The following is a 25,725-nucleotide window of genomic DNA, read 5'->3' as shown; positions in this document are numbered from 1 at the left end:
GAAGTGCTGGGTAGAGATAAAGCAGGAAGCAGCAGGGATCCTAGTGCCTGGGTTCTGGGCAAGAAGCAGTGGTAGATGGGGTGATAATCAATGCAGGTGACTTAGCCTGCTGGGCACCAAAAAAAGCCTAGAGACAAACAACTGGCCTAATCATTGTTGCCCTAGCAACACTGCCCTCATCCTTACCCAGACAAGATTTATTCTAGCTTGTTGCCCTGGTAACTTGAGTTGCTCCTCAGGGACAGGAAGTGGCAGAACCTCAGCTCTGCTGGGTGAGAACACTTCTCTCAGCCAGAAGGGTCCACCTGTGCCACCCCCTGCCTGGTGAAGGGCAGCTGTAAGATGGTGGAGTGGGATCTCCACATGCTAAGTCCCTGCGGAAATATCTTGTTACCTGGGAGAAGCATCTAGAGGGAGGAGGCTGGGGTACTAAGGCCAAGCTGTTCCTGTGTGTCCCTCCCCGATCCTGGGCTCCCACTCCTCTGCGGAGAGGGTGATGCAGGGACAGAGCCATACATTTAGCCCTTTCCTTCAGCCCTCCCCCACCACAGCTCCAGGGCTTCAACGCAGACAACATGGAGCTCGTCAGAGAGGTCCTGGGGACTGCACCTGCTTCCTCACCCATGGGGCAGCCTGAGGTCACCTGCTGAAGGCTGGATCCAAGCCATAGCATGGCTCTCTTCAGAACATGACAGGGATGACATGAGGACTAGGTCCGAACAGAAGCCTGGGAGAACCCCTCCAGCCCCACAGTGTGTGTGCAGTCAGATCTGCAGCTACCAGGCAGGGCCATGCAGGGACACCCTGGGGGTTACGGCAGGGGGAACACAGCGCAGTCATTTCGACATTTTCTATCAGGTGAGGGGTTTTTCCATTCTTTGCTACTCGCCTGCAGAGAGGAGGCCCAGCTGCCAAGAGAGGCTGCAGTCCTAGTCTTGGCTTATGCCTGGGGAACTCTTGATTTTTCTACCCTGGGGTTTGAGGCTGCCCCAGTGTAACTTCTAACTGGTCACCCTGCTCCAGCCAGCTTGCTGGCTGGAGCCCTTGTTGGACCAAGTGACTGCAGAGAGGTCCTGGGCCCAGGCCCCAAGCAGCAAGGAGATCCCTGGGAAGCAGCATGTGCGTGATGAAACTTGAAGCAAGAGGTAATGCATCTTCTGGTTCTTTAACTCTCACTTCCAAACCTGTGTGTTTAGTTAGGAAAGGAGGAGTGAGGAGAGCTGGGGAAAAAATAAAAGTCTCCTTCCCCTACTACACAGCAGCAGGTATCAGCTTCCCCACCCTTTCCTGGCTCTGAGCAGAGAGAATGCCAAAGAGACAGGCTCTTTAAAGGGAGAAGGACAGAGAGAGAATCTCCGTCCTTCCTTGCTGTTATGCTGTTAAAGTCATTGGGTAGAAAGACCCAGAACACTCTTCATATCCCAAGAATGAAATAGCTAAACATGGAAAGGGGAGGAACCTCTTCTCCCAGCAAAGCTGAGTCCTGTGCCTCTCCTCAGGCAGGTGAGGTGTTTAACCCAAGCCATCTGTCTTGTTACCACACAAACAGCCAGACACCAAGGTTGTTGACACAACATCCTTAGGTAGAAACAGTCCCATCAGGTCAACTCCCATTTCCTAGAGGGCACCTTCTTTTTTGCCTACCCTCAGCCCCCGGTGGGAATTGCCCCTCTCACTACCACCACCTGCCTCCAGCAGAGGCAGCCCTTCCCCCGCCCTCTCCCCCTCATTGCTAACACGGGACTCCTGTTCAGACAGGGACTGGTTCTGTGGGCAATGAGTCTTGTTCTTGGTCCCATCCTTGGCCAACAGCAGGCAGCATCGCAGTCCACATCATCACCAACCTAGGCAGTCACGATGATTGACATGAGGGCACTCAAGCTGTCCCAAAGTAAGACCATAAGAGCCATTTTCTTTTTCTTTCAAATGCAGTTCTTTTCCAACATTGCCTGTAACAGCTTTCGTGCAAAGATCTGGAGGCCAGGGAGGTACATGGATCAAAGGAAAAAATATAGCCAATTGCACAAAGCCTCTCCCGAAAAGCCCAGGCTCTGGGGTGGTCAGGACATGTGCCTGCCCTCCCTGCCACTCCCTGGAGCTCTGGCTTTGTTGGTCGAGGCACAGATGAGGATTCATCCCATTCCCCATGGAAAAGAGCTGTCTGGGAGAGGGAGAATGGCTGCATGTGTGTGTGTGTATCTATATATATATCTTTCTCTCTGTATGTGTATATATATATAATAGGCTATATTAGAAAATTCTCTCTATGTATAAATATAAAACACTGGTATCCAAACATGACACCACAACTAACTAAAGTGCTTGACAGAAGTTGGGCATGCCTAAGTGTTGGGTTGGCCAAAGAGTTCGTTCGGTTTTCCCACAAGCTGGCTCTAGTTGTCTTTACCTTCACTCAGAAACAATTTTGTTAGATAGCATTGTGGCAGCTGTTATATCAGTGTGCATTTAAAAAAAATAATTAGCCCTGGCTAGTGTGGCTCAGTGGATTGAGCGCCGGCCTGTGAAAGAAAGGTCACTGGTTTGATTCCCTGTCAGGGCACATGCCTGGTTTGTGGGCCAGGTCCCCAGTTGGGGGAGTGTGAGAGGCAACTGATCATGTATCTCTCGCACATCAATGTTTCTCTCCCTTTCTTCTTGTCTTCCCCACTCTTAAAAAGTAAATGTAAAAAATCTGTAAAAAAAAAAAACTAATCAAGAAGAGCATCTTTGTTCTTAAAAAGAGATGCATAAAGAAAAAAAGAAAAACTAATCAAAATTGGCAAATTTTTGTGTAGCCATTTTAATGTTGAAGATGGAAGAAAATATGCAACATTTTCAGTGTACTATGTTTTATTATTTCAAGAAGGTAAAAACACAACTGGAATGCAAAAAAATATTTGTGCAGTATATGGAGAAGGTGCTGTGACTGATCAAACATGTCAAAAGCGGTTTGCATGCAAAGTTTTGTGCTGAAGATTTCTTGCTGGACGATGCTCCACGGTCAGATAGACCAGTGGAAGTTGACAGCGATCAAATCGAGACATGAATTGAGAATAATTGAGAATAAACAACATTATATCACATGGGAGATAGCTGACATACCCAAAATATCCAAGTCAATAAAATTATTGGTGAAAATGAAACATGTGTCTTTTATTTTATGGAAAAAAACTAAACAGACTTTTTGGCCAACCCAGTATGTAGATAAAACTAGTCATCCTGAGTGCCCAGGATGAGGGAAGGAGTTGGGGATGCAAGAATGTGGAGAAAAGGGTATGCTGGCCCAAGCCAGGGCACCAGGGGCACTCTGGTCCCCCAGGACCTTCTTGCCTTGATTACTATCCCACGTCAACACACCTGATCCCCACCCTCACCCTACTCTGCCCCTTGTGCTTCTGCCCACGAGAACAGTGTTGGAAAGTTGGGCATGGGGAAGAGTTCCCCCAGGGGAATGCTGGTCAGCCCGTGCCCACAGCTTCCTTTGCCCAGAGGGCTGGGAATGAAGGGAGCACTGTGTATGCTGACGGCAGAAGAGGAGGAGGATTACTGTCATCATAATTAATAACTTGAGGAAAAAACACCATTGTTCCTCTAGGCCAGGCCCTGCCTTCTCTCCTCCTGGGCCTCCTGCCTGGGTCAGGGGTTGGAAGGAAGAAAGGAGGAAACTGCCCTTTTTATCTGTAAGCTCCAGGCAAAGCAGTAGCACCTCCACCATCTTCAAGACCTCTACCCTGCAAAGTAAGGCCCATTCTGGTCTCAGACTCACATAAATGCCACAGGCAAGTGGTCACCAGAGTTCCAAGGAGTAGAGGGACCCCAGAGAGCAGGAAAGAGGTCCCCAGAACACAGTGCTACAAGAATGGGTTGGTGGTTGAAGGTTTGGAGGCAAATGGGCTTGTTGAGGATCCAGTCTGTAAAGAAACAACCACCACAAATTGTTAGATTAGAGCGGAAAAGCTGGAGACCACAGAAGAAATGCAGTTCAGGGTCCCTTTCTCCCTCAACACTACTGAGCTGAGGAAACTGGAAATGTGAAGGAGCTTAGAGGCAAGTGGAGGGTTGGGGAGTGTGGGGGATGACAGGAATAAGAACTGAGGCCCATCAACTACCCCTCTCATCCTTGGCTTGGACAAAACAGAACTTTATGTGAAAGAGGCCTGAGTTCCACCCCACATGGCTCTCTTTTCCTGGAAGGATTCCATCCCTAAGCCCCAGAATGAGAGATCATGCCCCACACCACGGTGCACTGGGCACTCACCATGAAGGGGTTGGTGGACAGGACCGCTGGCTGGCTCAGTGGCCTCTGTCCCAGCTTGACTGATCCTAAGTCACTGAAGGAAGAGCCTGGGAAACAAGAGCAAAAACTCAGCGGACATGAGTCCTGCCCCTCATGCTGGTGCTGACCAGCTCTGCCTGCCTCCCTGCAGGGCAGGCACAGCTATGTCCCAGGTGGGCAGGGAGAGGGGGCCTTCCTAAAGACGGGAATAAAGGTATGGAGCAGCCAGAGGATGCAGGCAGGTCTGGTGCTTCCCTGATTCCTCCTGAATGGTCTAAAATAGAACTAGTTCACATGTCTGGCTCCTTAATATTCCTGTGGGTACACACACACACACACTTACACATATGGAGTCCCTGGGGGTGGGGAATAGGGGGTGAGGAAGGAGGGTGAGGTCTGAATCCCTTACCATTCTGCTGCTGGGTCACTGAGGTCTGCAGGGAGAACACTGGTGGTGGGAAGGTGCTGGAAAAGGCCCCGGTGGGTGGCACTGCGTGGGGGAAGCCAGGCCCAGCACTGCTCATCCCAAAGCCAGGTCCTGTGGAGAGGGATATGGAGCTCAGGCAAAGTTGTGGAAGGAAGGCTGGAAAACAGTTCTTCCTAAACCCCTCCAAGATGGGAAAATAGGATGGGGTTTTTCCCTAACAAGAGGCACCAAGTGGAAGTACCCTGAATGAGTCATGGAACTCTTCAGCTTCCATACAAAGCCTGCCCGCTTCCTGCCCACGTGGCTTGTGGCCTGGAGAGCATGAGCCTGGCGAAGAACCAGGGGCAGCTTTCAGCTATCTATTAACTGCATACACTTAAGGTAATTATTAGCCCTTTCTGTGCCTCAGTTTTCTCTAAGATGGAACAGTACCTATCTCCTAGGGCTGCTGTGAAAATTAAATGACTGTAAAGCACTTAGCACTGGGCCTGCCACATGCATCCCTTCCGGAAGCTATTATTCTTCTCTCTTCATGCCTCAGGGTTTTTGAGAACAAAAAAGGGGGTGGGGGGTCATGAGTTTGAAGAGAGAAAAGCAGAGGTTGAGGAGGGGCAGGGTGAGAGGAGACCATACAACTCTGGCTGATGAGGACAGGGAACAGGGTCCTGATTTCAGGTGGCTCACTTTGGGATACGGGAGGGAGAGAGGTCGGGCTCCCAGGGGGACACTGAGGGCTGGAGGAAGGAGAATCACTGCTACCACCATCAACACTAAAACAGGCTTCAGAAGTGATGCAGGTAAGTAGCAGTCTGCTTTTTCTACTTCTGAAACTCTGATTCTGTGGCTTGAGTGCTTCTACTCTGTGCACAAAAATGGGTCTGGCCCGGGCTGGGGAAGGGCGGTCAGGGAGACTTGTCTGGGAGGACCATACTGCCAGCTGAGGCCACCCGCTGCTCCTTCTGCTGATGTGAGAGGAGGGGTGAATGAAGAGAGGTGCAGGTAAATTTGTCCTGTGCAGAGAGAGGGCCAGGGGACAGTCTGGGAGGCTTACCTGTGGCCAAACCATTGGGCTGGAATGGGTTTGTGGAAGGCAGCTGAGGGTGAGCAGTGGGTGCTGTGAAAGGGTTGGTGAAGGCTGTTCAGGGTGGAATAAGGTAAAGGTGAGAAAAGAGACGGTTATTTTTTCTCATTTGCTTAATATTGTTACAACTGAGCATTCATGTAAATCTTCTCTCCACTCCACCCACGCCTGGCCAGAATCCTTAGTACTATCTAGGATGTGGATTTGGGTTCTCCACAGGTAAAACTTACCTCCAAAGGCAAGTCCTGTGCTGCTACCTCCACCAGTTGTGGCAGACTGAAGGGTGGGGACTTGGCCAGTCATCCCAAAGATGCTGCAATATGGGGAGAGAGGTCAGCACACACATCTTCCAGGACGGAGGAGAAAAACTGGGTAAGGGACTGGGAGATGGCAAACCCCATACTGCCAGACAGGAGGAGCTGAGTGGGCTGGGAAAAGCAAGGCCAGGGTTTCTTGGCCGGCTCTCCTGCCCTGAGGCAATCCCCCCATATCTGTGCCTACCTGCTAGGGATACCTCCAGCTGATGCTCCAGGTCCCAGGAGGCCACCCATATCTGTGAGGCTGTTGGGCTGACTGGCAGGTACAAGGGAAGAGGCACCAAATGGAGTCACCTGGCTGCTCCCTGGGGAGTCATAGGACATAAAACAGGGAGTGCTGGGCTGAGACAAGATGGAAGGGACAGGAGAAGAGGAGGTGGGGTGCAGTGGAGAAGTGGAATGATCACATGAGAGGCACCACCTGGGTTCTCCGAACCAGCCCACTGTTCCCACGAATCACCCAGTTCAGGAAGGCTTGCCTCCCACTGAGAATTCCAGGCAATGTGATACTCAGCTTTCCTCAGTTTCCCTAGCACTCAAAGCTGCCACCACTGCGAGAAAAGCAGTTCTTCCTCATGTCATGTCACCATCCCTGCTGCTCTAGTGGACGTACACTTCCCACTTTTTCTCTCAAGACACAAATGAGTCTGTAATTTCCTCAAAGTAGCATTTCCATTTACAGATAAATCATATGAAGGGCAGGTAGATGGGGTGGGAGAAGAGCTCTGAATGCAGAAAAGTTCAAGGGCACTTGGGAGACTCTCATGGATTGTGGAGATGGCACTGGGGGTGATGGGCATAAATCTCCAGCTGTCAGCACTCCCATGGAGCCACCTCTTCTGAGGAGGCCACCCTGATGCCATGAGCTTAGATCAGAGCTTAGGCACACTGCTCAGTGGGCAGAGCCATCTGCAAGGTTCTCCTGCCCTCCCCGGTGTTGGCATTTGAATAGAAAAAGCACAGAGGGCAAACCCCGTGTGGGAGTTTTACAAAACAGCCTGCAGAGCAAGAGTCCTGGAAATCCTGAGCAATCCCATCTCACAGGAAGAGGCCCGAGGCCCTGTTACTTTACAAAAGCCCCTTTATCTGTGTGTTCACTTCTCCCTGTCAGCCATTCTGGGCTGTTGTGAGGGTAAAACAGGGCTACACATGGGAACAAGTTTTATTTTCGAGAATGCTGAAAGACTCGTTACTGAAGGGAGACACATTTTGCATAGTGTCTGCTACAAGACGCTGCTCAAGAACGGGTGAATGTTTGAATAGTAAAGTGAGAAGAAATGGATTCTAGTTGTGGCTCTACCACTTGCTACCACTGTGATTTTAGCAAACCATTTCGTTCTCTGTTTTTCTTGCCCTCCCATAGGGTATCTGTAAAGACCCTCTGAGAAAAGTGTTTTGAAATCTAAAATATAACACAAATGTGAGGCATTATCAGAACCTATGGTTTAAGAAATGATCTGCAGGGTCAGAGAAGCAAGACAATGTCTCAAAGGAAACATATGATGGGTGGCTCAGATCATGAATGCAAGTGAGGATGACTATCCCTGGTCAGCTCCAGCCTTTCACATGCTCTGCCTCTGCCCTGAACAAGAGGCCCCACCCATGGCCGTGGCCTGCTTGCTAACTCCTACTCACCCTTCAGGCTTAACAGAAACATGTCTTCAGATTAGCCTTTCCTGATGCACTAATGTGAATTCAGTCATGGTTTTCCTCTCATAGCACCTTGTTCTTCTCCTTCATAGCACTTGACATATTTGTAGTGACATATTTTGATTTATTTCTATATCGACTATATTCTTGCTAGACCAATTCCACTACCAGGAATTTTCTTACAGATATAACTAACTTGCAAATACAAAACATGATACACAGGGTTATTGACTGAAGCACTGTTTAACAGCAGAAGACTGAATTATCTTAAATATTCATCAACAGGGGATTGATTAAATAAATTATTGTATATACATATATTGGACTGTAAAAAATGAGCAAGCTCTTAATGAACTGATTTTAAAAAGACATAACAGTATTGCAAAGTTTAAAAAAATCAAGGTGCACAACAGTATGTACAATATTATGCCATAAAAATCTGAAAAAAAAAGAAAGAAAATGGGACAACAAAAAAATGAGTAAGTAAAGGCCATAGGCTCCTCTGGTCTGAGGTGTGGCTGTGGAGAGGAGTTGCAACAAGAGGCTGGCATGGGTAAGGCTGTGGAAACATTTTGCAGAATTGGAAACTTGAAGCATATTTGTGGGGAAAAGGGAATATGCCAACAGAGGTGAATTAAGTGGAGGTGTTATTCAGGTAAAGCTGATAGGACAAAACCCTGCAGAAAGTGGGAAAAGGTAAGGGAGAGGGGGTCCTTCACAATGGAAGATACTTTTCCTTTTAGAGACAAGAGGGAAAAGAAGGGAAAGGAAAAGATAAATACAGGAGACAAGGAAGCAAATGGCAAAGCCAGGCCGGTTCTCAAATCCACATTACTCCCTGGCTCCTTCAAACCTCATCCTGTTTTCTCGTAAGTTTTGGGCTTTTTCCTGAATGCCCAGAACTGTAATTTGAATCTCCATACTCTTTCTTTTCTGAAGGCTTAGGCTGTATTTCTTCAAAAACCCCTTTTTAAGGGTATCTTCACTATACGTAGGCACTGAACATAGCTGACGGTGACCAGGCTCCCACTTGGAGAAGCTGAGGATGCAGCAGGGAGGACAGGTGCCCAGTGCCTGCCTGCTGCAAGGCTCCAAAGATGGGCTGCTTCTAGTGTGCCAGCACGTAAGACAGTGCTCTCTGTGGCCACTCTTCCTCTCCAATCCCTGGACTTCCCAAAGGAACTAGTGCTAGGCTATCATGCTACTGCACATACTTGGTCTCCGATCCTCTCCACTCCACAGGCCGTGAGCAAGACTGGAAAGCCAGCTGGGTAGTGTTGGATCTTCCAATTTTCCAGCCCCAAGCCCTTCTCTTGCCTGACTGACTCGGAATACATAGACTTTTTGAGAGAACACAGCTCCCTGTCCTCACTTAGGTCAGACTCTTCAGTCCTGCTCTGGGCCTTCATAGCAGAGAACTCCCCTCAGGGAGGACCAATCAGGTCCTCCGCCTTCTAGGCTGGGAGAAAGGTTGTCCTCCCATCTGCAGGCAGTGCTGTGTGTCTCCTTGTGGACACTAGAGGGCAGAGCTGGCCTTCACGCAGATGGAGTGGACATCCTACCGACAGTGCATTCTCAGAAAGGAGGCTACTGCTAGGAATACCTGTGCACGAGTTTGTTTCTAATACAATTCCAGAGCCTCACTCCCAGAGCTATATTTGTACACATGCCTGACAGCAGCTTCAGGGGGAAACTACAGTTTTAGAAACCTCCCCTCTCCATATTCCCTCTCAGAAACATAAAAATACAACCAGGCTTGTCAGAAGAAATACCCACCTCACACCAACATCTCCCTCCTTCATACCCAATAGTTCTTCATATCACACACAGAAACAACACACCTCGTGATCATGGTGTGGTGCAAAGTAAATGAAATCTGCCCCTTATCAGCTATTCAATTTTGGCCAAGTCACTGATCAAGTTGAGGCAGTTTTCTCTCCTGCAAAATGGGGAATCTTTCCTTCCTCCTGGAGATAACCCATGGATGCCCCTAGCAATGGTAAGAGCCTCATAAATGCTGGTTGGCTCTGAATATGGCTGCGGACTCTAGTTTTTGAGATGATCAGACACTGGACAAAAGTTTCATCCCAGGTTCAGCCAGGAACGGCTCCAGGGCTAGTGTCTTCTTTCTCTCCTTTAAAGTCTTTAAAACAATCAATTGTGTTAGGAATGCATTTCTGAACAGACCAATTTATAACAACCTTGAATAGACTGTTTCCTTTAGAGCGCCCATTGCCAAGGACAGTTCCCCCTTGCTAATCTTAGTATCCCTGTACAATTTACATTCTTGCCAATAGCTCACAAAAGGGCCCATTTCCCCACATAATATCAACCTTTAAATTTTTTGCAAATACAATGTGCAAAATGATTGTTTTATCTTAATTTCAATTTTCCCTGATTAATTAGGTCAAAGACATTTTCATTTTTTTCTGGGTATTATTTGCTTGTATCCTTTGTCCATTATTCTGTTCTTTCTTATTTATAGGTGTTTTAAAAAACACATTATGGCTATTAGCTTTTTGTCTGTTTTCCATGTTGTAAGTATATTCTTCCTGTTTCATGCCTTTAAGTATTGTTTAGGAAATTTTTAATCATATAGAATATGACCTATACAATTTCTATGTTAGAATTTATGGAGATTTTGTTTCCCTCTATATGGTTATATTGTAAAATGGTTATATGTTTGAAAAACTGTATCTTCTGTCTTTTGCTTACAAAGATCTACTTATATTTATTAGATCAAACTTGTTAAAGTATTACTCAAATGGTCAACTTCCTTCCTTCCTTGTCTATCTACTTTATCTATTTTGTGAGTCTGTTATAGTCTCCCTCTCCATTGGTTTATTAGATTTTGATTGTGTCTAATAGTTTTTGCTTTATGAATTTCAAGGCTACCCCATCAGTTAAACTTCTTTTGTTAACTTTTATCAATATAAAGTGTCTCTTCTTGTCCCAATCAAAAAAATTAAAATGAAAACAAAAGGAAGTAGCCAGTTCATTGTGTCGCAATGGGAAGGCTGTGGCCCTGGGTCAAGCTCTGCAACTTCGAGGGTTGCACGACTAGGGAAACCGTTGAACTGCCTCATCTGCAAAATGGCTGAATTTGAAGGGCTCCGTCCAGCTCTCCAAATTCCAGGATCAGAGGACCTGCGCTTGGCTCCTACCTGGGTAGGCTCCTACCTTGGGGTGGGCAGAATAACTCACCAAAGCTGTAACTTCCAGTTAGCATCCGACTGGCTGGCAATGATGGTGGAGAAGGGAAAGGGCAGGTAGGTAAGGAAGGGAGAAAAAGAGCATAAGTCACTGGCTTTCCCCAGACATCTGCTCTTTACAGCACTCCAGCTGCCCTCCCACATCCAAGAATGTCCAAAGGAAGAGGGGCAGTCCAAAGGCACTGAAGACTCAATGCCTGGGCACTTAGGGAGGAGCCAAATGCTTTAAGGCAAGCTTTAGACTCTCTGTCAATTGTATAATATAAACTACACAACACAGAGTTTACAGGCTTCTGCTCTAAGAGGGGTGGGTGAGGACTTCTGGAGACTGCCTTGGTCTCTGACCCAGGCCTTGACCTTCGGGCATTTTGCAACAAAGACAATGGGAGCACTCTAGAGAAAAGGTCGTGTCCTTCCTCAGTTTTTCTAGGACTCAGGTCTCCCATACTTCCCAGTCAGAAATCTCCTAATGCACAGCCCACACAGCTCCTGATGTAATTTTAGCCATTTTTCTTCCACGAAAAAATAACAATAGAACCCCCTCTTTTTCACAAGAATCTGATCAGACTCCTCTCATCCTTTCCTGGAGCTTCTTCTCTTTTTCTCTCTTGCACAATTCTCTTTTCTTTTGTAAGGTTATTTATTTATTTACTTTTAGACAGAGGAGAAGGGAGGGAGAAAGAGAGGGAGAGAAACATCAATATGTGGTTGCCTCTTGAGCACCCTCAATTGGGGACCTGACCCACGACCCATGCATGTGACCTGACTGGGAATCAAACTGGCATCCTTTGGTTCACAGGCCAGTGATCAATCCACTGAGCCACACCAGCCAAGGCTCTCTTGCACAATTCTTCAGGTTGAATGTGAATGAAGGGTGATGTATGGATGTGGACAGTTGAACGTAGTTGGAAGAGAAAAAGGAAACCAGCGGGGCAGAACTTACCTGTGGCTGTTGGCTGGGCCTGGAATGGGGCTTGGCCGGTTAGAGGAATGCTTCCAAATGCAGAAGGGCTGGGGCTACTGCCAAAGGCATCGAAGTTGGCGAAGCCCCCATGGGAAGGTGTCTGGCCTATAGGGGAAGGGAATTTAAAGGTTATATAGATAAAATGTATATTAATCTATATAATATATATTAATTCTAAAGGCCTTCAAAGGCCATTCAGTAGGACATCTGCCTTTCCACAGGCTCTTCTTCAGAGGGAGATGGCAGGGGCCTTTGCAGAGGGCTAGACACATGCGGGCGAAAGGGGATCCCAGGGGCCTCCAAGTTCACTTCCTACCACCTTTTTATCCTTACTCCATGAGGCTTTAATATTTTTGTTGGGGCCTAGTTTGGGCAGAATCATGTGAAAAAAATTATCTTTTTTGGCAGGTGGGGGAGGGGAAGAGCTTGAAAAGGAAAAATGAAAACCAGATACGACTTTATTCAACTCTATTATTGGCTATTGCTGATCTTTGGGAAGAAGGCAGGGAAATGGATAATCCCTCTGCTCCCATTTTAATAGAGAGTGAAAGTAATAAAAAGGCTACTTCCAGTGTTCTAAGAGAAAGTGCTAGATGCCTCCAACTACCAAACATAATCCTGCAGTAGCCACTTGATCCCAACCCTCCCAGCCTTGATGCTTCAGAATTATCATCACGTTCATTCGTGTGAAGACAGCTAGGGCTGAGTGACACCTGGTCACCCTCAAGGAAGGGAATTCCTTGTGTTAAAGGTACCTATGTTGTAGGAAGGTTCTTATCCAAGTACAACTTACCTCCAAAGGCTGGGAATGCAGCAAAGGATGGTACTGTCTGGGGAGCAGCAAAGGGGTCTCCACCAATGTCAGCCAGCAGGTCAGTACTGGCTTTCTTGACTGATGAGTGGGGAGGTGGCTGAGCACTCCGGAGCTGGGATGTCCGAGCCTGGGACTGACTGACAGACTTGGAGGAGAAGACATTACATACAGAACTTGGAATCCCAGACATCTCTAGCCCCTGCAGGGCTCCCCAGGCCGCCCCACATAGGCAAGTGGAGAGAGAAGAGAGCAAGAAACTGCCTTCAACTGAGAGGATTCCTAGGATTGCCATGAACCCCAGCAACTGCATAGCCTCTCTCATACCTAATTCTTCTGTTTCCTCAGTATACCAGCTCCCAAAAACACACATTTTAGAGCATATTAGTCAAGGTAACCCTGAGATATACAGGGATATCGTTCAACAGTCCCCCTGGAGCTGTTACCTCCTCATCTTTCCCAGGTGCTTAAAGCAGAGTCCCGGCCCCTTCTGTGTTTCCTTGGAGGAATGGTCAGGTTTGGAGTTCATACTCTGACTTCCCTAAATATCACTTCCTGTTGGGTTATTTCTTCCAAAAGATACAAGTCCAAGGTGATAGATGCAAGACATAGGTAACAGCAGGGCTGAGAACCAACTCATAGCTCCTGAACTGCTGAGCCCAGGAGATTTGATTTAGGAAACTGACACTACTGTCTCACAAATCCCAAAATAATCTTGAAAAGAAGATCTGAGAGTTACCTGGCTAGAGGTGGAGGCAGCAGCTGAGAGAGATGGCACAGGATCCCCCAGAAGTGTCCGAACAGGTTTCCCTTCTGGGATGGAGCCCTGGGTAGGGGTGGAGGCACTGCCTTTGGTATAAGTGGGCCCCTTGACTTGATCTGGAGGGACATACCTTCAAAAAAGAATAGTAAGGTTGAAAGGAGAGGGGTAAAATCTTAGTCCATGATCAGCTTAGGTGCTTGGGAAAACACAGGTTACAGCAGTCAAAATCCTTTGTTTTTCCCTACTAGTTCTCTTTTTTGAATTAAAGAGAATTTAGGCCCTGGCCGGCATGGCTCAGTGGATTGAGCGTGGGCTGTGAACCAGGCATCACAGGTTCGATTCCCAGTCAGGGCACATGCCTAGGTTGCAGGCCATGAACCCCAGCAACCGCATATTGATGTTTCTCTCCCTCTCTCTCTCTCTCTCTCCCTCTCTAAAAATAAATAAATAAAATCTTTTTAAAAAATAAAAAAATAAAGAGAATTTAGCCACATAGCAAAGTTTTGCCTCTGTTGAGATTATGCTTTATGGTCAGATGTTCATTTTTTCTACAGAAATGTTCAGTTTGCTCTGACTTATAGCCATTATTTCCTCCTACTTCTTTCTTTAAAAAAATTTTTAAATTGTATTTATTTATCTTTAGAGGGGAAGGGAAGGAGAGAGGGAGAGAAATATCAAAATATGGTTGCCTCTCGTGCATTCCCTGATGGGAACTAGCCTGCAACCCAGGCATGTGCCCCGACTGCGAATCGAACAGCAACCCTTTGGTTCACAGGCCCATGCTCAATCCACTGAGCTACACCAGCCAGGGCTTTTTAAAATTTTTTAATTTTATTGTTGTTTAAATACAGTTTTCTGCCTCCCCCCGCCCCATCATTCCCTCCTATTTCTGACATGTCAAACCATCTGGGTTTCAAGAATACCTGCAATAATGCTGATGAACAGGCAATCTTTTCCCAACTTCCTATTCAAGGTCCCCCTTTTATTTCCTCGGTATTTCTTCAGATTTCTCCTTCTCAATCCCATAGAAAAACTTTCTGCTACCTCACCTTCTAAGAGCTCACAACCTCTCCTGCCAGCTCCCCCTACTTTTGATAAAACCCCTCCCACTATTGTGCATGTGGTCTCTACTCTGGAAAAATCTTTCTCCTGAGGATATCCCTGGGGGTGAATCCAAAATGCTATTTTATCCATATGAATCTCCTTGCTCTCTGCATCCTCTTCTCCATCCTGTAGTTACCCTCCAACACTCACATATCTCAGAAATCAAACAATAAGAAGTGACACCTGGGGAGAGAAAAGGCAAGGAAGAATAGAAATGTTTTCCTTTTTCAGAAAACAGCATACATATAAATCATGATGAAACTATGGGCTAAAAGCATAAAAATATATAGGACATGTGCTTCCAGCCACCTGTCTCCATATGAGATCAGCTAAGGTATAAAAACTAACCCCCACTCCCACAGGCCCAGTTCCTCCCTCCAATTAGTCTACTATCTCCCCAACAGAGGGGACATCAAAGCTGCAAGTTTAGTGACCAAGAACAAGCTGCCTTTCATGTAGCTTTATTATTTTTAAGACAGAATTTAGCCCTAACTGAAGCTGAGTAAAACAGACTTGACCCAAGTCCAGCTTTTGAGAGAAGGCCCAATTCAACCCTGGAAACTGGACTATCAGATGAAGTATGCCTTGGACACATGTCTCCATATCAATCTCTTTCTTCCTCCTTACCATCTCTTCTTCTCATATTTTTCCTGGAGAAACTCCTTCACTTTCTGAGGATCCCTGGAATCTGGTATTAAAGATGTCCGAGCATCAAAAAGACCCAGCCAAATCTTCCTGCAAACCTAAAGGAAAGGATGTAGGTGACAAACGAGTTGAGGCAGAAAGCATGAAATGGGAAGGATACCATTTCCAGTTTATTCATTAAATAATATTTATAGAGCATGGGCATGGTGAAAAGATCCGGGTATACCTACAAAATAGACACAATCCTTGTCATTACAGAGCTGTCATCTAATGGGGGGAGGGTCATGCCTTAGATAAACAAATATAAACTTATAATTATGTACTGTGACACATATGATAAAAGAAATTAGAGGGCCATGGGAATTGTGGGGAACTAAATTTGGATAAGAACAGGGTCACGGACAATTTTCAGAGCTGTGGCTTCCAGAACACCCTCCAGAGACGCTTGTTTGCACCCTGCAAGTAAACCGATCGCCCAAAGCCAGGTGTTCTGCTAGCATCAGGAACGCCATCTTCCTACCAGCAGATTTAGTTGAGGAAGGGGTTTAACTTACTTTCAAGTAAATGACATAGACTTAAACCTAGGTGGCTGAGGCTCAAGTCAGTTTCAGGAGGTCTTAATCACAGGGGCAGGCCCAGTCAAATCTAAAGGCTCATCAAGGTGGAGTTTTAATCATTCCTCCGCTTGCCTGCCTAGAGACAACCAACCCTCTGCAGAGATTTTGCTCCTTTCCCTGATTCCCCCAACAAGGGGCCTAAAAGACCACACTTTTTTTTTAGTATAAGATTCTGTAAATATAAAATATATATAAGACAAGATATCTTTCATATCAAAAAATAAGAGCAACTTGACCAAAAAGAAACTGTAGGGTTTTCCCATAATGGAGTCAAAGCTTCCCAGCAGATAAGATGGAGTCTGTAACACTCCACTGGCGGTACAGCACCCACCTCGTTCCCACGGGATTGCAGGAATACTACTTCAGGCTCGGTGAAAGTTGTCATGGAGATGGACTTGACTCGATGAGGGGGGTTCAGTCCTCTCCTGTGGGAGAGAAATAGAAAGAAAGTATAATGTAGTTAGGGCTGCAGGTCTGTTTATGGGAGGGGAATTGGAGAAAGGATAAAACAGCACATAAATTAAGCTCAAGTAGAACTCCTTGCCTGAAGCTACTTCCTAATTCAAGGAAAGACGTAAGCAAGAATGTTTTGGAGGCTTCTAATAAGAGACAGGGATGACAGAGTCAGGAACACACTGTGATCCCAGTCATTCTGGAGAGGAAGGCAGAGACTGCCCCTCCAGAAACCTCCTCTACCTTGGCTCTGACCCCAACAGTTCAGTGTTCAGCTGAGGGGGTACCTCTGGGAACTCAGACATGCAACCACTTCCCATTTGTTGTTTCATCATTGTTTTAGACCTATAGCACATCCTCAAGGTTCCGGAACCCACGAGACATAAATTCCTCAAGAACGAGGAAACACAAACATGAAGGCCCATGACAATTCCAGATAATACTAGCAAAGATAAGGTCTGGAAACAAAAAACAGTCCCTAGGCTAATTGCCCCTCCTCTTGTCTACACAGAAGATTGCTGTGGTGGTAGGAATGGAGAGGGTCCCTCTCTCTCAGGAAGAGATCTCTGAGAAAAAAATATTCTGGATTTTCTCATTTCTAGATCTTTCAATGAGGCAGGAGGAAGTCAGATTCAACAATAAGATAGGAGATTGGCATGAGTCAGGAACAGAGATCTGTGGGGATGTTTTTGTGCCAGCTCTGTGTGTTCTTTTAACTCCCTGGGAGTCCAGTTCTGCCCACAGAAGTCCTGTGGAGATTACAGCAGAGAATAAGGCTTTCTTGCTCTCCTACCTCCCTGTACCTCAACTGCCCTCCAGAGTGTTCTAACGGGAAACTTGGGGCTAAGCCAAGCAGGGTTTCGTAGATCCCCCTTTCTGTATACCTTAAGCTTGACTCGGGTCTACATCTACTGCCATCATCAAATTAAAACAAAACTGGCTGAACCGAAACAAATAAGCTAGACCCCGAAACCAGAAATGAAAGACCACAGGTGCATTCAGGAGAGAGTCTCAAACGATGAGGCCTCTTCAAACTTTTACTCTCTTGGAAAAAATGGACAAATCAAGATGTGAAAATAAAAGTACTGTAACTCTAGAATAGGGTCCTGGTTGATACCCTCAGGAAAGCAAATGGAGAAGGAAGAGATAACAAAATTTGCCAAATGGAAATTGTACAGAAAGGTGAGGAAAACACACATTCATGTTTACAGGTGCACACACAGAATAAAGGTGCTCCTGCCAAGTCTGGAAGAATGGCAGTGTTCATGTTAGTTTAAGTGAAGGTGGTGAAGGCAGGAGGGGAGGGCAGATGACACACTACTGAGTGAACAGCAAAGGGCAGGCCCCTTTTGGATGATAAATTACTGATTACAAATTCTGACAAAGGAGAGGACACTGAAGGCTACAATGGAGGCTACAATTAAGGGCACTTTCAGCAACTGTGCTGCTAGACTTTTCAGTAAAAGGTCTGAAAATGCCCCTTTATAAACCAAGTAATACCAGTGAGGACTGGTGCTCCTAGTAAAGATAAGAGCAGGAAAAACCAAAAGGCAGGCATTGTTATTACATGTCAAACAATAGCTCTTAAACTTGATCTGCCCTGAAGACTCTCTTCTGATCACATTTCAGAGATATTCTAGTTTTCTCTCCTCAAGCCTCTTACTAATGGTTTAGTTTTGTTTCGTTTTTAAGCCCAGACAGCCTGTTTCTGTATGCCTTCCTTTGCCCTTTCTCACGTTAACAACTAGGCCCTTCCCCCTCAGAATGGCAGACCCTTCTGAGGCCTAACCAGAGCCGACCTCTCTGTCCCTGTGATCCTGGTCCTCTTCTTCACCTCCCAATAACAAATATTTACTTTGCCAAAACACAAGACACTGTGGTAGGCACTTTGGGGGATACAAAAGTTACAGAACCCAGTCTTTAATCACCAGACTGCTGGCTCATAAGAAGGACTCAGGGAACCTAGACAAGAGTTCTTTTCAATGCAGTAGGGTGCAAGTTAGGCACACAGCTGGACCAGGGAGAATTAGCACTAGGATGCAGCAGAGGAGGAAGGGAAATGGTCAGGGGAAAAGTAAAAATGTACTATGTTTACCTTAGGAAAACAGATTCTAAGCCTATCACATAAAGGTCATTGACTTTTCCGGAAAGGAGAACCAGGAACTGTTAGCAAAGTATAAACAGGGAGGTGTGCTTCCTTGTAGGGGGAAGGGAAGAGGCTTGACCCATGCATCAATCTAGAGGGGATACTTAGAACAACAGAACTTCCTTTGGCTAAGCTTGAACTATAGGGTTTTATGAGGGGGAGAGATGAACAGGATAAAGGAAAGGCACAGAAAACTAAGTGATTTAGGTGCTTTGGGCCCAAAAAAATCTGATGGAACAGGATGTTTCCATAGCACAGTACAAAACCCATTGCCTGACCTTGATGTCTGTACTAAAACCAGAGCCACAGTTCAGGGGCAGAGAGATTTCTCTACAAGGCAATACAACATTCTATAGCCCAGAAGAGGGACTAGTTACATGGCCTATGAGTCAGAGAATTTGTTTCTGAATCATAGAGAGGCCATTGCTGGCTGAGAGAAGCAATTTAGAAACAAGAACCCCTCCCCTCCCAGGAGATGACATCAAGTCGTCTAGGAGTGTTGCTTTCCTTTGGGTACATACCAGGGTCATACAATGGGCCAGATGTGAGTCACTGGCCTGGAATTAAACCAATCCACTGTCCAACTTGTACATAGTCTCCTCAAATTAACTCTCAGGTTCTCCCCCAAAGAAGTGAGAACTAGAAGGAGACACTGCCTTTCAGTAAACCCATTACAGCAAATCCATTCTGTTATTTCTAACCAGGAGATGCTGCGAGAAATAGAGATAAATTTATTTGCCCAGAATGGTGCAATTTTTTCCAATTGAAAGCAAGTACCTTATTAGGTCACAAGCCTTCAGCCCAGTCATAAAGTCTTTTTCCACTTCAGTTTCCTTTTCACAAAAATGCAACTAAATGACATTTGAAGTACTCTGAATTACTTGGCAAGTGAAGCAACTTGCAGAGATCCTAAAGTCTGCCCAATTCTCTTGTAGCCTTTCTCTCCCCTCCCTGTATTAGGCAACCTACTATTTCTACAAATACCACAGCTTTGTTTTTCTGTGGTCATCACCCTCAAACTGGCCCATATTTTGCTTTTAGCTTCATAAAAGCCTCAAACCTGCTCAGCTGCTCAGATAAGAAGGCTCTGCCAGGTCAACAATGGAAAAAAACAGTTCCACCCAGCACCTAAGTTCTTTCATTTGTGCCAAATCTGAACTTGGGAATTCCTTACCTCTGAGTATTTGTGTTCAAATTCATACACCTCAGACTGCATTTCTTTGCTCCGGGATTCTACTCCTCTGCCTAAGCAGGGTTCAGCTAACCGGTTTAGCCCTTATCTTGAACCCAAATATCATTAAGATGAGTCCCTATTAGAGGCTCTTATAATAGGAAGGCTCCCCCATTACCCTGCTCCAGGGTCAATTTCACTAATTTTAGGAAATTTCTCCCTAATCTAGATTCCCCTGCTTCAAGCCATTTCCTGTTGTTGTTCCTCAGTGACAATGATAAACAACTGTCCTCTTATGTAGAGCCATGTAGAATCCTGATATCAGCTGCCCTCCTCTTCAGGCTCAATGCCAATCTTTTTACATTTCCCCCCCTTTCTTCCCCTTCCTTTGGTAATTTATTATCTTCTTAGGGGCTTTTCAAGTTATCCAAGGGCCCATATGACAAAGTGCTTACATCTGTAATTAGTGATACTCTGTCTACCTCTGCCCAGCAGGGGTGAATATGAAAGGTGAGGTAGGAGGGATAGAGGGATGGGACTAAAATAAGGGCAAGGTACATGTCTATCTCTCCAACCCACACAGATGGAAAAATACTGAATTATTGATTAACATGCACCTTTTCCTTCGTGGAGATAAAAAGTGCTTCAATTAGGAGCCACTACAAGTGGATCAGACAGGGAAACTATGGGACAAGGAGGGTATGAACTTGTCACAAATAAAGAGCTATCAAGCACATCTCGACACCCAGCTCAGAGCCCTATCCCTCTTAACCCTGACTTAATCTCATCATCAGAGTGAAGTTGCACAGAAGAGACAAGTATCTACTCCTGAGACTTGAAGAATAATGTATTAAAAGGATGCATTCAAACAGCCAGGTCAGGGAAGCATGTCACCTACTTTGCTGAAAACATTGGTTATCAAAGGTAGTGCCCATCCCTGATGTCAATGAGACCTCAGGCCTCAACATGTTTTCTTTGTACAGAAAAGTGATTTATTCATAAGGTATACAAGCAAACTAAAAGAAGAGAGAACATCTAAGACTCTGCTTTGGAAATCCTTTTTAGCAGCAATTTTTACCCCAGTCTAGCTTCAAATGGCAGAATCATGCTCTAGTAGAAGAGTCAGAAATATAAACACACAAGTACATGTACATGTACAGGACGGGGGAAAGTAGGTTTACAGGTGTAAGTGTGCAAAACACAGAGTTTATTCTTATATTATTATTTATTATTGTATTATTTTCCATTTGAACATGGGCCAATTAAAAGGATCTATATCTGGTTAAGGAAATTAGGTATTGGAAGAAAACAAAATGAATAAAAACTAGGTCAGATTTGGGACCTACAGTAGTGGTAGCATGTATGTAAATTTAGAAACAGCAGAAACTAACAGCCTCTCTCTCTCAGGCCTCACACCAACACTGTGGGGTTTTGCTACAGCTGAGAAAGTATTTCTCATTAAAAAAGAGATGGCAAGAATGAGCTCACATGTATAGAGATGAAGGCATAGTCATCATCCATTCACCAATATTAAAATCTGAATTTTCTTGGGAAATTCAACTTTGGCTAGAACAGTCAAACTTTGCTACATCAGCCAAGCCAGCCAGCTGGGAACTCTGGTTATTCTCACTGCCACCAGAATGCTCCATCCCTCTAAGAGGTAGATGTATGTATAATACACTCAACAGAAAACTGGCTTTCAAAATACAAAGCCAATTCCGCTGTCTCTTTTCTCTGGCTATGGTGCTAAATATGGTACTTCAATCCCCCTGCCCTCCAATGTCCTCTCCATTTTAACTAAGAATCTTTCTTCTCTTTTTATCATCATACCTCAGTATGAGTTCCCACCACTTCCTGGTCCATGCTGAACTTTATTTTACTTCATAGCATTTACCACTACCTGCAATTATATATTTAATAATTTATTTAAAGGCCATGACCTCTACTAGGACATGAGCTACGTGAATATGGGTACTTTGTCACTTTTGTTTATTACAAACAGTGTCTGGGGCTTGATAGACACTCAATAAATATTTGTTAACTGACCAAATAAATAAATGTACGGGCTGTTGGCCTACCACAACTTTCACTTCCCAGCTCCACAAAATCCTAATCTATGGGCAATCAACCAGGTGAATTTAAGATGTGAACTGGTATTATATGTGTTACTGTGGAGCATATGCCTCTCTATTGCCTGCTGGATGGGGTATGCTTCCTCCTTATTCTGAATCTACAATAAGTATGCCCCACCTCACATATTCTGTCTCTGCCCACTTGTCAGCTCCCAGCCCTTCTCATATCAGAGGACACAGGCAGTTTGTTAAGACCCCTTTAAAAACTTTATATGTCTTCCTTTAGTCCACGCTAATTAGAACCCCAATTAGCAAATGCAAAGTACTATCAGATACAGGTGGACAGTCACAGGAAAACTAAAGCTTTTTTATAGAATTTCATCTGATAGTTCTCTCCTTATATCTCAACATGCCTTCAGTTCAGCTTCATTTATTGGCCCAGCCTCCTCTTGATCCTTCACTCTGACTTCCTGCTAACAAAGGGTTAGCCTAGCTTCCATTTCCCAACCACCAAAATGTGTCCCTTAAAGCCTAATACTACCAGAATCACGCTAAGTTATTCTCATAATGCTTCACCAAAATACTAAGCAAAAATGTCCTTTCTAGAATTTTTTGAAACTAAAACAAAACAAAACAAAACAAAACAAAACAAAAAAGGGCTAGTAGATTTCATCATTCGTTCCCACTAGAATTTAAGTTTCTAAGAAGCTAAGCCCTAGTCTGAGGTGCATATAACAGAGAGACGCAGGCATTGGGGTACTTCTCTATAAAATGAATCAATCCTTAGGCCACAATCACCTCTGCCCAGTGTCTCTCCAGATCACAGGCATTTGACTTTTCATTAATGAGATCAACAATAATGATTTCCCACCGGGGAAAGTGGTAAAGTTTTGCCAACTGTACACTGATATATAAAGAGTTAACTTTTCCAGCAAAAGAAACCAGGTTTTTAACGTGTCCCAGATCCTTTGCCCCTCCTTTTGTCCTGATTGAAGGATGTTCATTATAGAAGGGAAATGTTATCTGTGAGATACATTAAACCAAGATCTATAAAATAATAATGATGTCAGCACTTTTAGCATTTTATCTGTCATCCCTAGCTAACCACGGCAATGAATTAACACTGTTTCCTACCGATCTCTTCCTAGAACCTAGACTCTGATATATCATCAATTTTAATCCCCTGCTCCCCTTTACTTTTTTCCAGACGCTATAATCACATTTTCCTTTTCATAACAAGATCTTCAGAAATCTGCTTTCTCTTTCTGCTTTATGCCATAAATATTCCTAAACTTTGCTCCTTTTCTCCTTAGAGCACTTGTCCCAGTCTCAAGATTCATTTGCATCTGTAATCACAATTTTTGACACGTTTCTGTTTGGGTTCTAAATCATTGTTCCAAGAGTTCAAGTGGCTTTTACTTAGACCGAAGTCAAATCCATTCTCACAACACACAAGTGAGGTGGATCAGAACACAGATATTTGGCAAAGGAGGTAAAAAACGAATAGAGAGATAATCCTAAACTATATCTTAGAAGACCTGGATCCTCATTTCTGATCTGCCATGATCTTAACTAATATTAAACAACAAATGCTGAAAACAGCAAGCCCCATATGGCATTGGATGAGTTATTAAAACTCTCTTTGCTTCTGTTCTCCCATCTGTTAAGCAAGAACAATATTGTTCCCTCCTTGGCTCCTAAAGGTGTAAGAAGAAACAGGAAAGTGCTCCTTGTTAAAAATGAAACCAACAACCAAACAAACCAATGTATTAAAACAATACTAAAAAGTGGTCAAAATAAACTCCCTGATAAACTTACAAAAAATAGAGATACAGGCTTGGTATCAAATTCTAATCATGCATCTAACCAAATAATTCCCTAAGGGGGAAAAAGAAACTTACTGTATAACCAGAAATCTGGGCTAGAACTGTGGTTCTAAATTAGCTCAGACATGACCAAATACAGCGCCAGTGCCAAGTGTAGTGAATCAGATTATACAACAATCCCTCTCTCCCCCAACTTAGAAAGGGCTGCCACATGTTACTACTAGGGTTAAGCATGACAACAAGGAGTTTAAAGATGTAAATTATTACACTTAAGAATGGCTCATTCAGACCTCCAAACCTTTGGAAAAGTCAGGCTAACGGCAACCCATCAGCTCTCATCATCTCTTAAATTTGTAAGATACCTACTTCTAGATCGCATTTCAAAGCCCTGCAAGATTAGGATCTGCAACTGAACACTGACTGGAACATGGCTCCTTACCTGCCACTATCTCTGCCCTGTCAACCTGGGTTAATTTACCTATTTTAACTTGGTTTCTCCATCTCACACTCCAAGATGGGCACAAGCCAGAAGGAAGAAAGGCACTGCTTCATCTTGAGCCCAGTTTACCCTGCCTCTTTCCTTTTTGCCCTCTATGTAAATGAAGTTCTCTCTTAAGGTTTATGCCATTCTCTGGCCTTTTAAATCTCCAATCCCCTGCCCCACAACTCTCCTCCCCATTCCCTTCAATTATCCCCACTTTCGGTTCTCCTTCCCTTAGGGAGTTTCTCCGTTCCTCTCCGGTGTCCTTCCTTTCCCCTGCAACGCGACTTCAATCGTGTCTTGCCTCCCCGGCCCCATTCCCTTTCCCATGACACCTCTGCAGCAGAGGACTCTCTCATCAGATTGGGCACGTCCCCAAGCCTCCCCTACGTCCCTCGGTTCTGTCCGTTTGCCCCGGGTCTCCACTGGCCCCTACATCGACTCTCCGCCACTCCTTCCCGTTTCTCCCCCCAGCGCCAGTCCACTCACAAGAGGCCGGAGCAGGTGGTGCAGACGAAGCTGCCCACGGTGATATCCACGTAGGTGACCCCGCGCTGGGCGCACTCGAAACAGTGACGGTTCCCGGCCTGGCTGCAGCCGCCCAGCTCCCGCACCCGGCGACACCACACCTCCGAAGCCGCCTCCGCCTCCGCCTTTCCCCCGCCGACCCCACCACCGGGTCCTGGGCCCTTCTTCGCTGCCATCACCATGGCTCCCCACTCCCTCGGACTTCCTCCCTGCAAATTAGCAAGCGCCCCTTCAACTACTGCCGCCTTCCCGCCTCCTCAGTTGCCTCCGCACGCTCAGCTTCCCTGACAGAAGCTCCGGAGCCCACGGCGTCCGCGCGAGACTCCTCAATGCCCAGCCTCGCCTATACTGCAAACTGATTGGCTAGTCTCCTCCCACCTCCTCTCTCTGATTGGTCGGACTTTAGACAGCCTCGCACTGCGGTGACAGCCAACGCCACGCCCTACTGCCTTCAGACCTCAGGCCTCTCCCATTGGCTTGCCGAGATATTGGCCGAGAAAACTAAGCGTGCCCTCACCTTGTCCCCGCCCTCTCTCGCCACTGCCTCCACCGCGGCCCGCCTCCCAGACTCGATTGGTGAATCCTCGAAACTCGGGCTCTGATGCCAACTCTGATTGGCTGTCGAGGCTGCAAAGTTAGCACTCGAGCAAGAGTAGCTCTGGTCCTCCCAACTGATGACGTTAATTCCCGCCAAATTTCAAAAGCCTAGTCTTAGCTAGACTATGTAGAGAGGCATGCAAAGCAAAAGAGAAGTGGCCATAGAGGGGCTGAGGGTAGAGGGAAAGAGGGAGCTCTCAGAGGAAGGGATGGAGAAAGAGAGGGAGTGCTTTATAAATGTTATTTTATTTACTCCTGCCCTATGCCATAGGAAATCTCATTTTACAGAGTCTTAGGTTATACAGTTTGTAGTAGGTCACACAACTGGGCTGGGTTGTCTGTCTTTAGAAAACCTGCTTTTAATCACCACACTATCCATAGAATAGTATTTGACAAATATTTATTGACAGTCGATTAGGTTTCAGGCACTGTTCTAGACAACCAATCAAAATTCCTATCTTCATGGAGCTTACTTTCTAGTAGGAGAAGGCACACAATAAACAAGTTAAAGAATCATCAGTTAGTGACAAGTTCTATGCAGAGAATAAAAATAAGGTATAAAAGAGAGTGACTTCTTAGGTATT

At 45.5% G+C, this 25,725-nt stretch overlaps 1 protein-coding gene across 2 annotated transcripts; it reads right to left on the bottom strand.

The window, feature by feature from the left end:
• Nucleotides 1–1,909: 1,909 nt before the first annotated feature.
• On the bottom strand, nt 1,910–24,866 carry AGFG2 (ArfGAP with FG repeats 2). Of its 2 annotated transcripts, XM_028512062.2 has the most exons (13): nt 24,506–24,865; nt 16,199–16,292; nt 15,233–15,348; nt 13,478–13,631; nt 12,721–12,886; nt 11,907–12,032; nt 10,956–10,988; nt 6,286–6,406; nt 6,015–6,097; nt 5,755–5,838; nt 4,686–4,814; nt 4,259–4,344; nt 1,910–3,911 (listed from the first exon to the last, which is right to left on the bottom strand). In XM_028512062.2, the coding sequence occupies exons 1-13, from the start codon at nt 24,724–24,726 to the stop codon at nt 3,852–3,854; spliced, it is 1,473 nt and encodes a 490-aa protein (XP_028367863.1). In that variant the 5' UTR covers nt 24,727–24,865; the 3' UTR covers nt 1,910–3,851. The 2 variants fall into 2 exon arrangements, with proteins under 2 accessions (XP_028367863.1, XP_028367872.1); XM_028512071.2 differs by lacking the exon at nt 10,956–10,988 and having other exon boundaries at nt 24,506–24,866.
• Between the last annotated feature and the right edge of the window lie 859 nt (nt 24,867–25,725).

The sequence above is a fragment of the Phyllostomus discolor genome, chromosome 3 (genome assembly GCF_004126475.2).
Source record: "Phyllostomus discolor isolate MPI-MPIP mPhyDis1 chromosome 3, mPhyDis1.pri.v3, whole genome shotgun sequence".
In the NCBI taxonomy this organism is placed as follows: Eukaryota; Metazoa; Chordata; class Mammalia; order Chiroptera; family Phyllostomidae; genus Phyllostomus; species Phyllostomus discolor.
The sequence above is the reverse complement of the archived record's forward strand: the minus strand, read 5'-3'. Positions and strand labels throughout refer to the sequence as shown.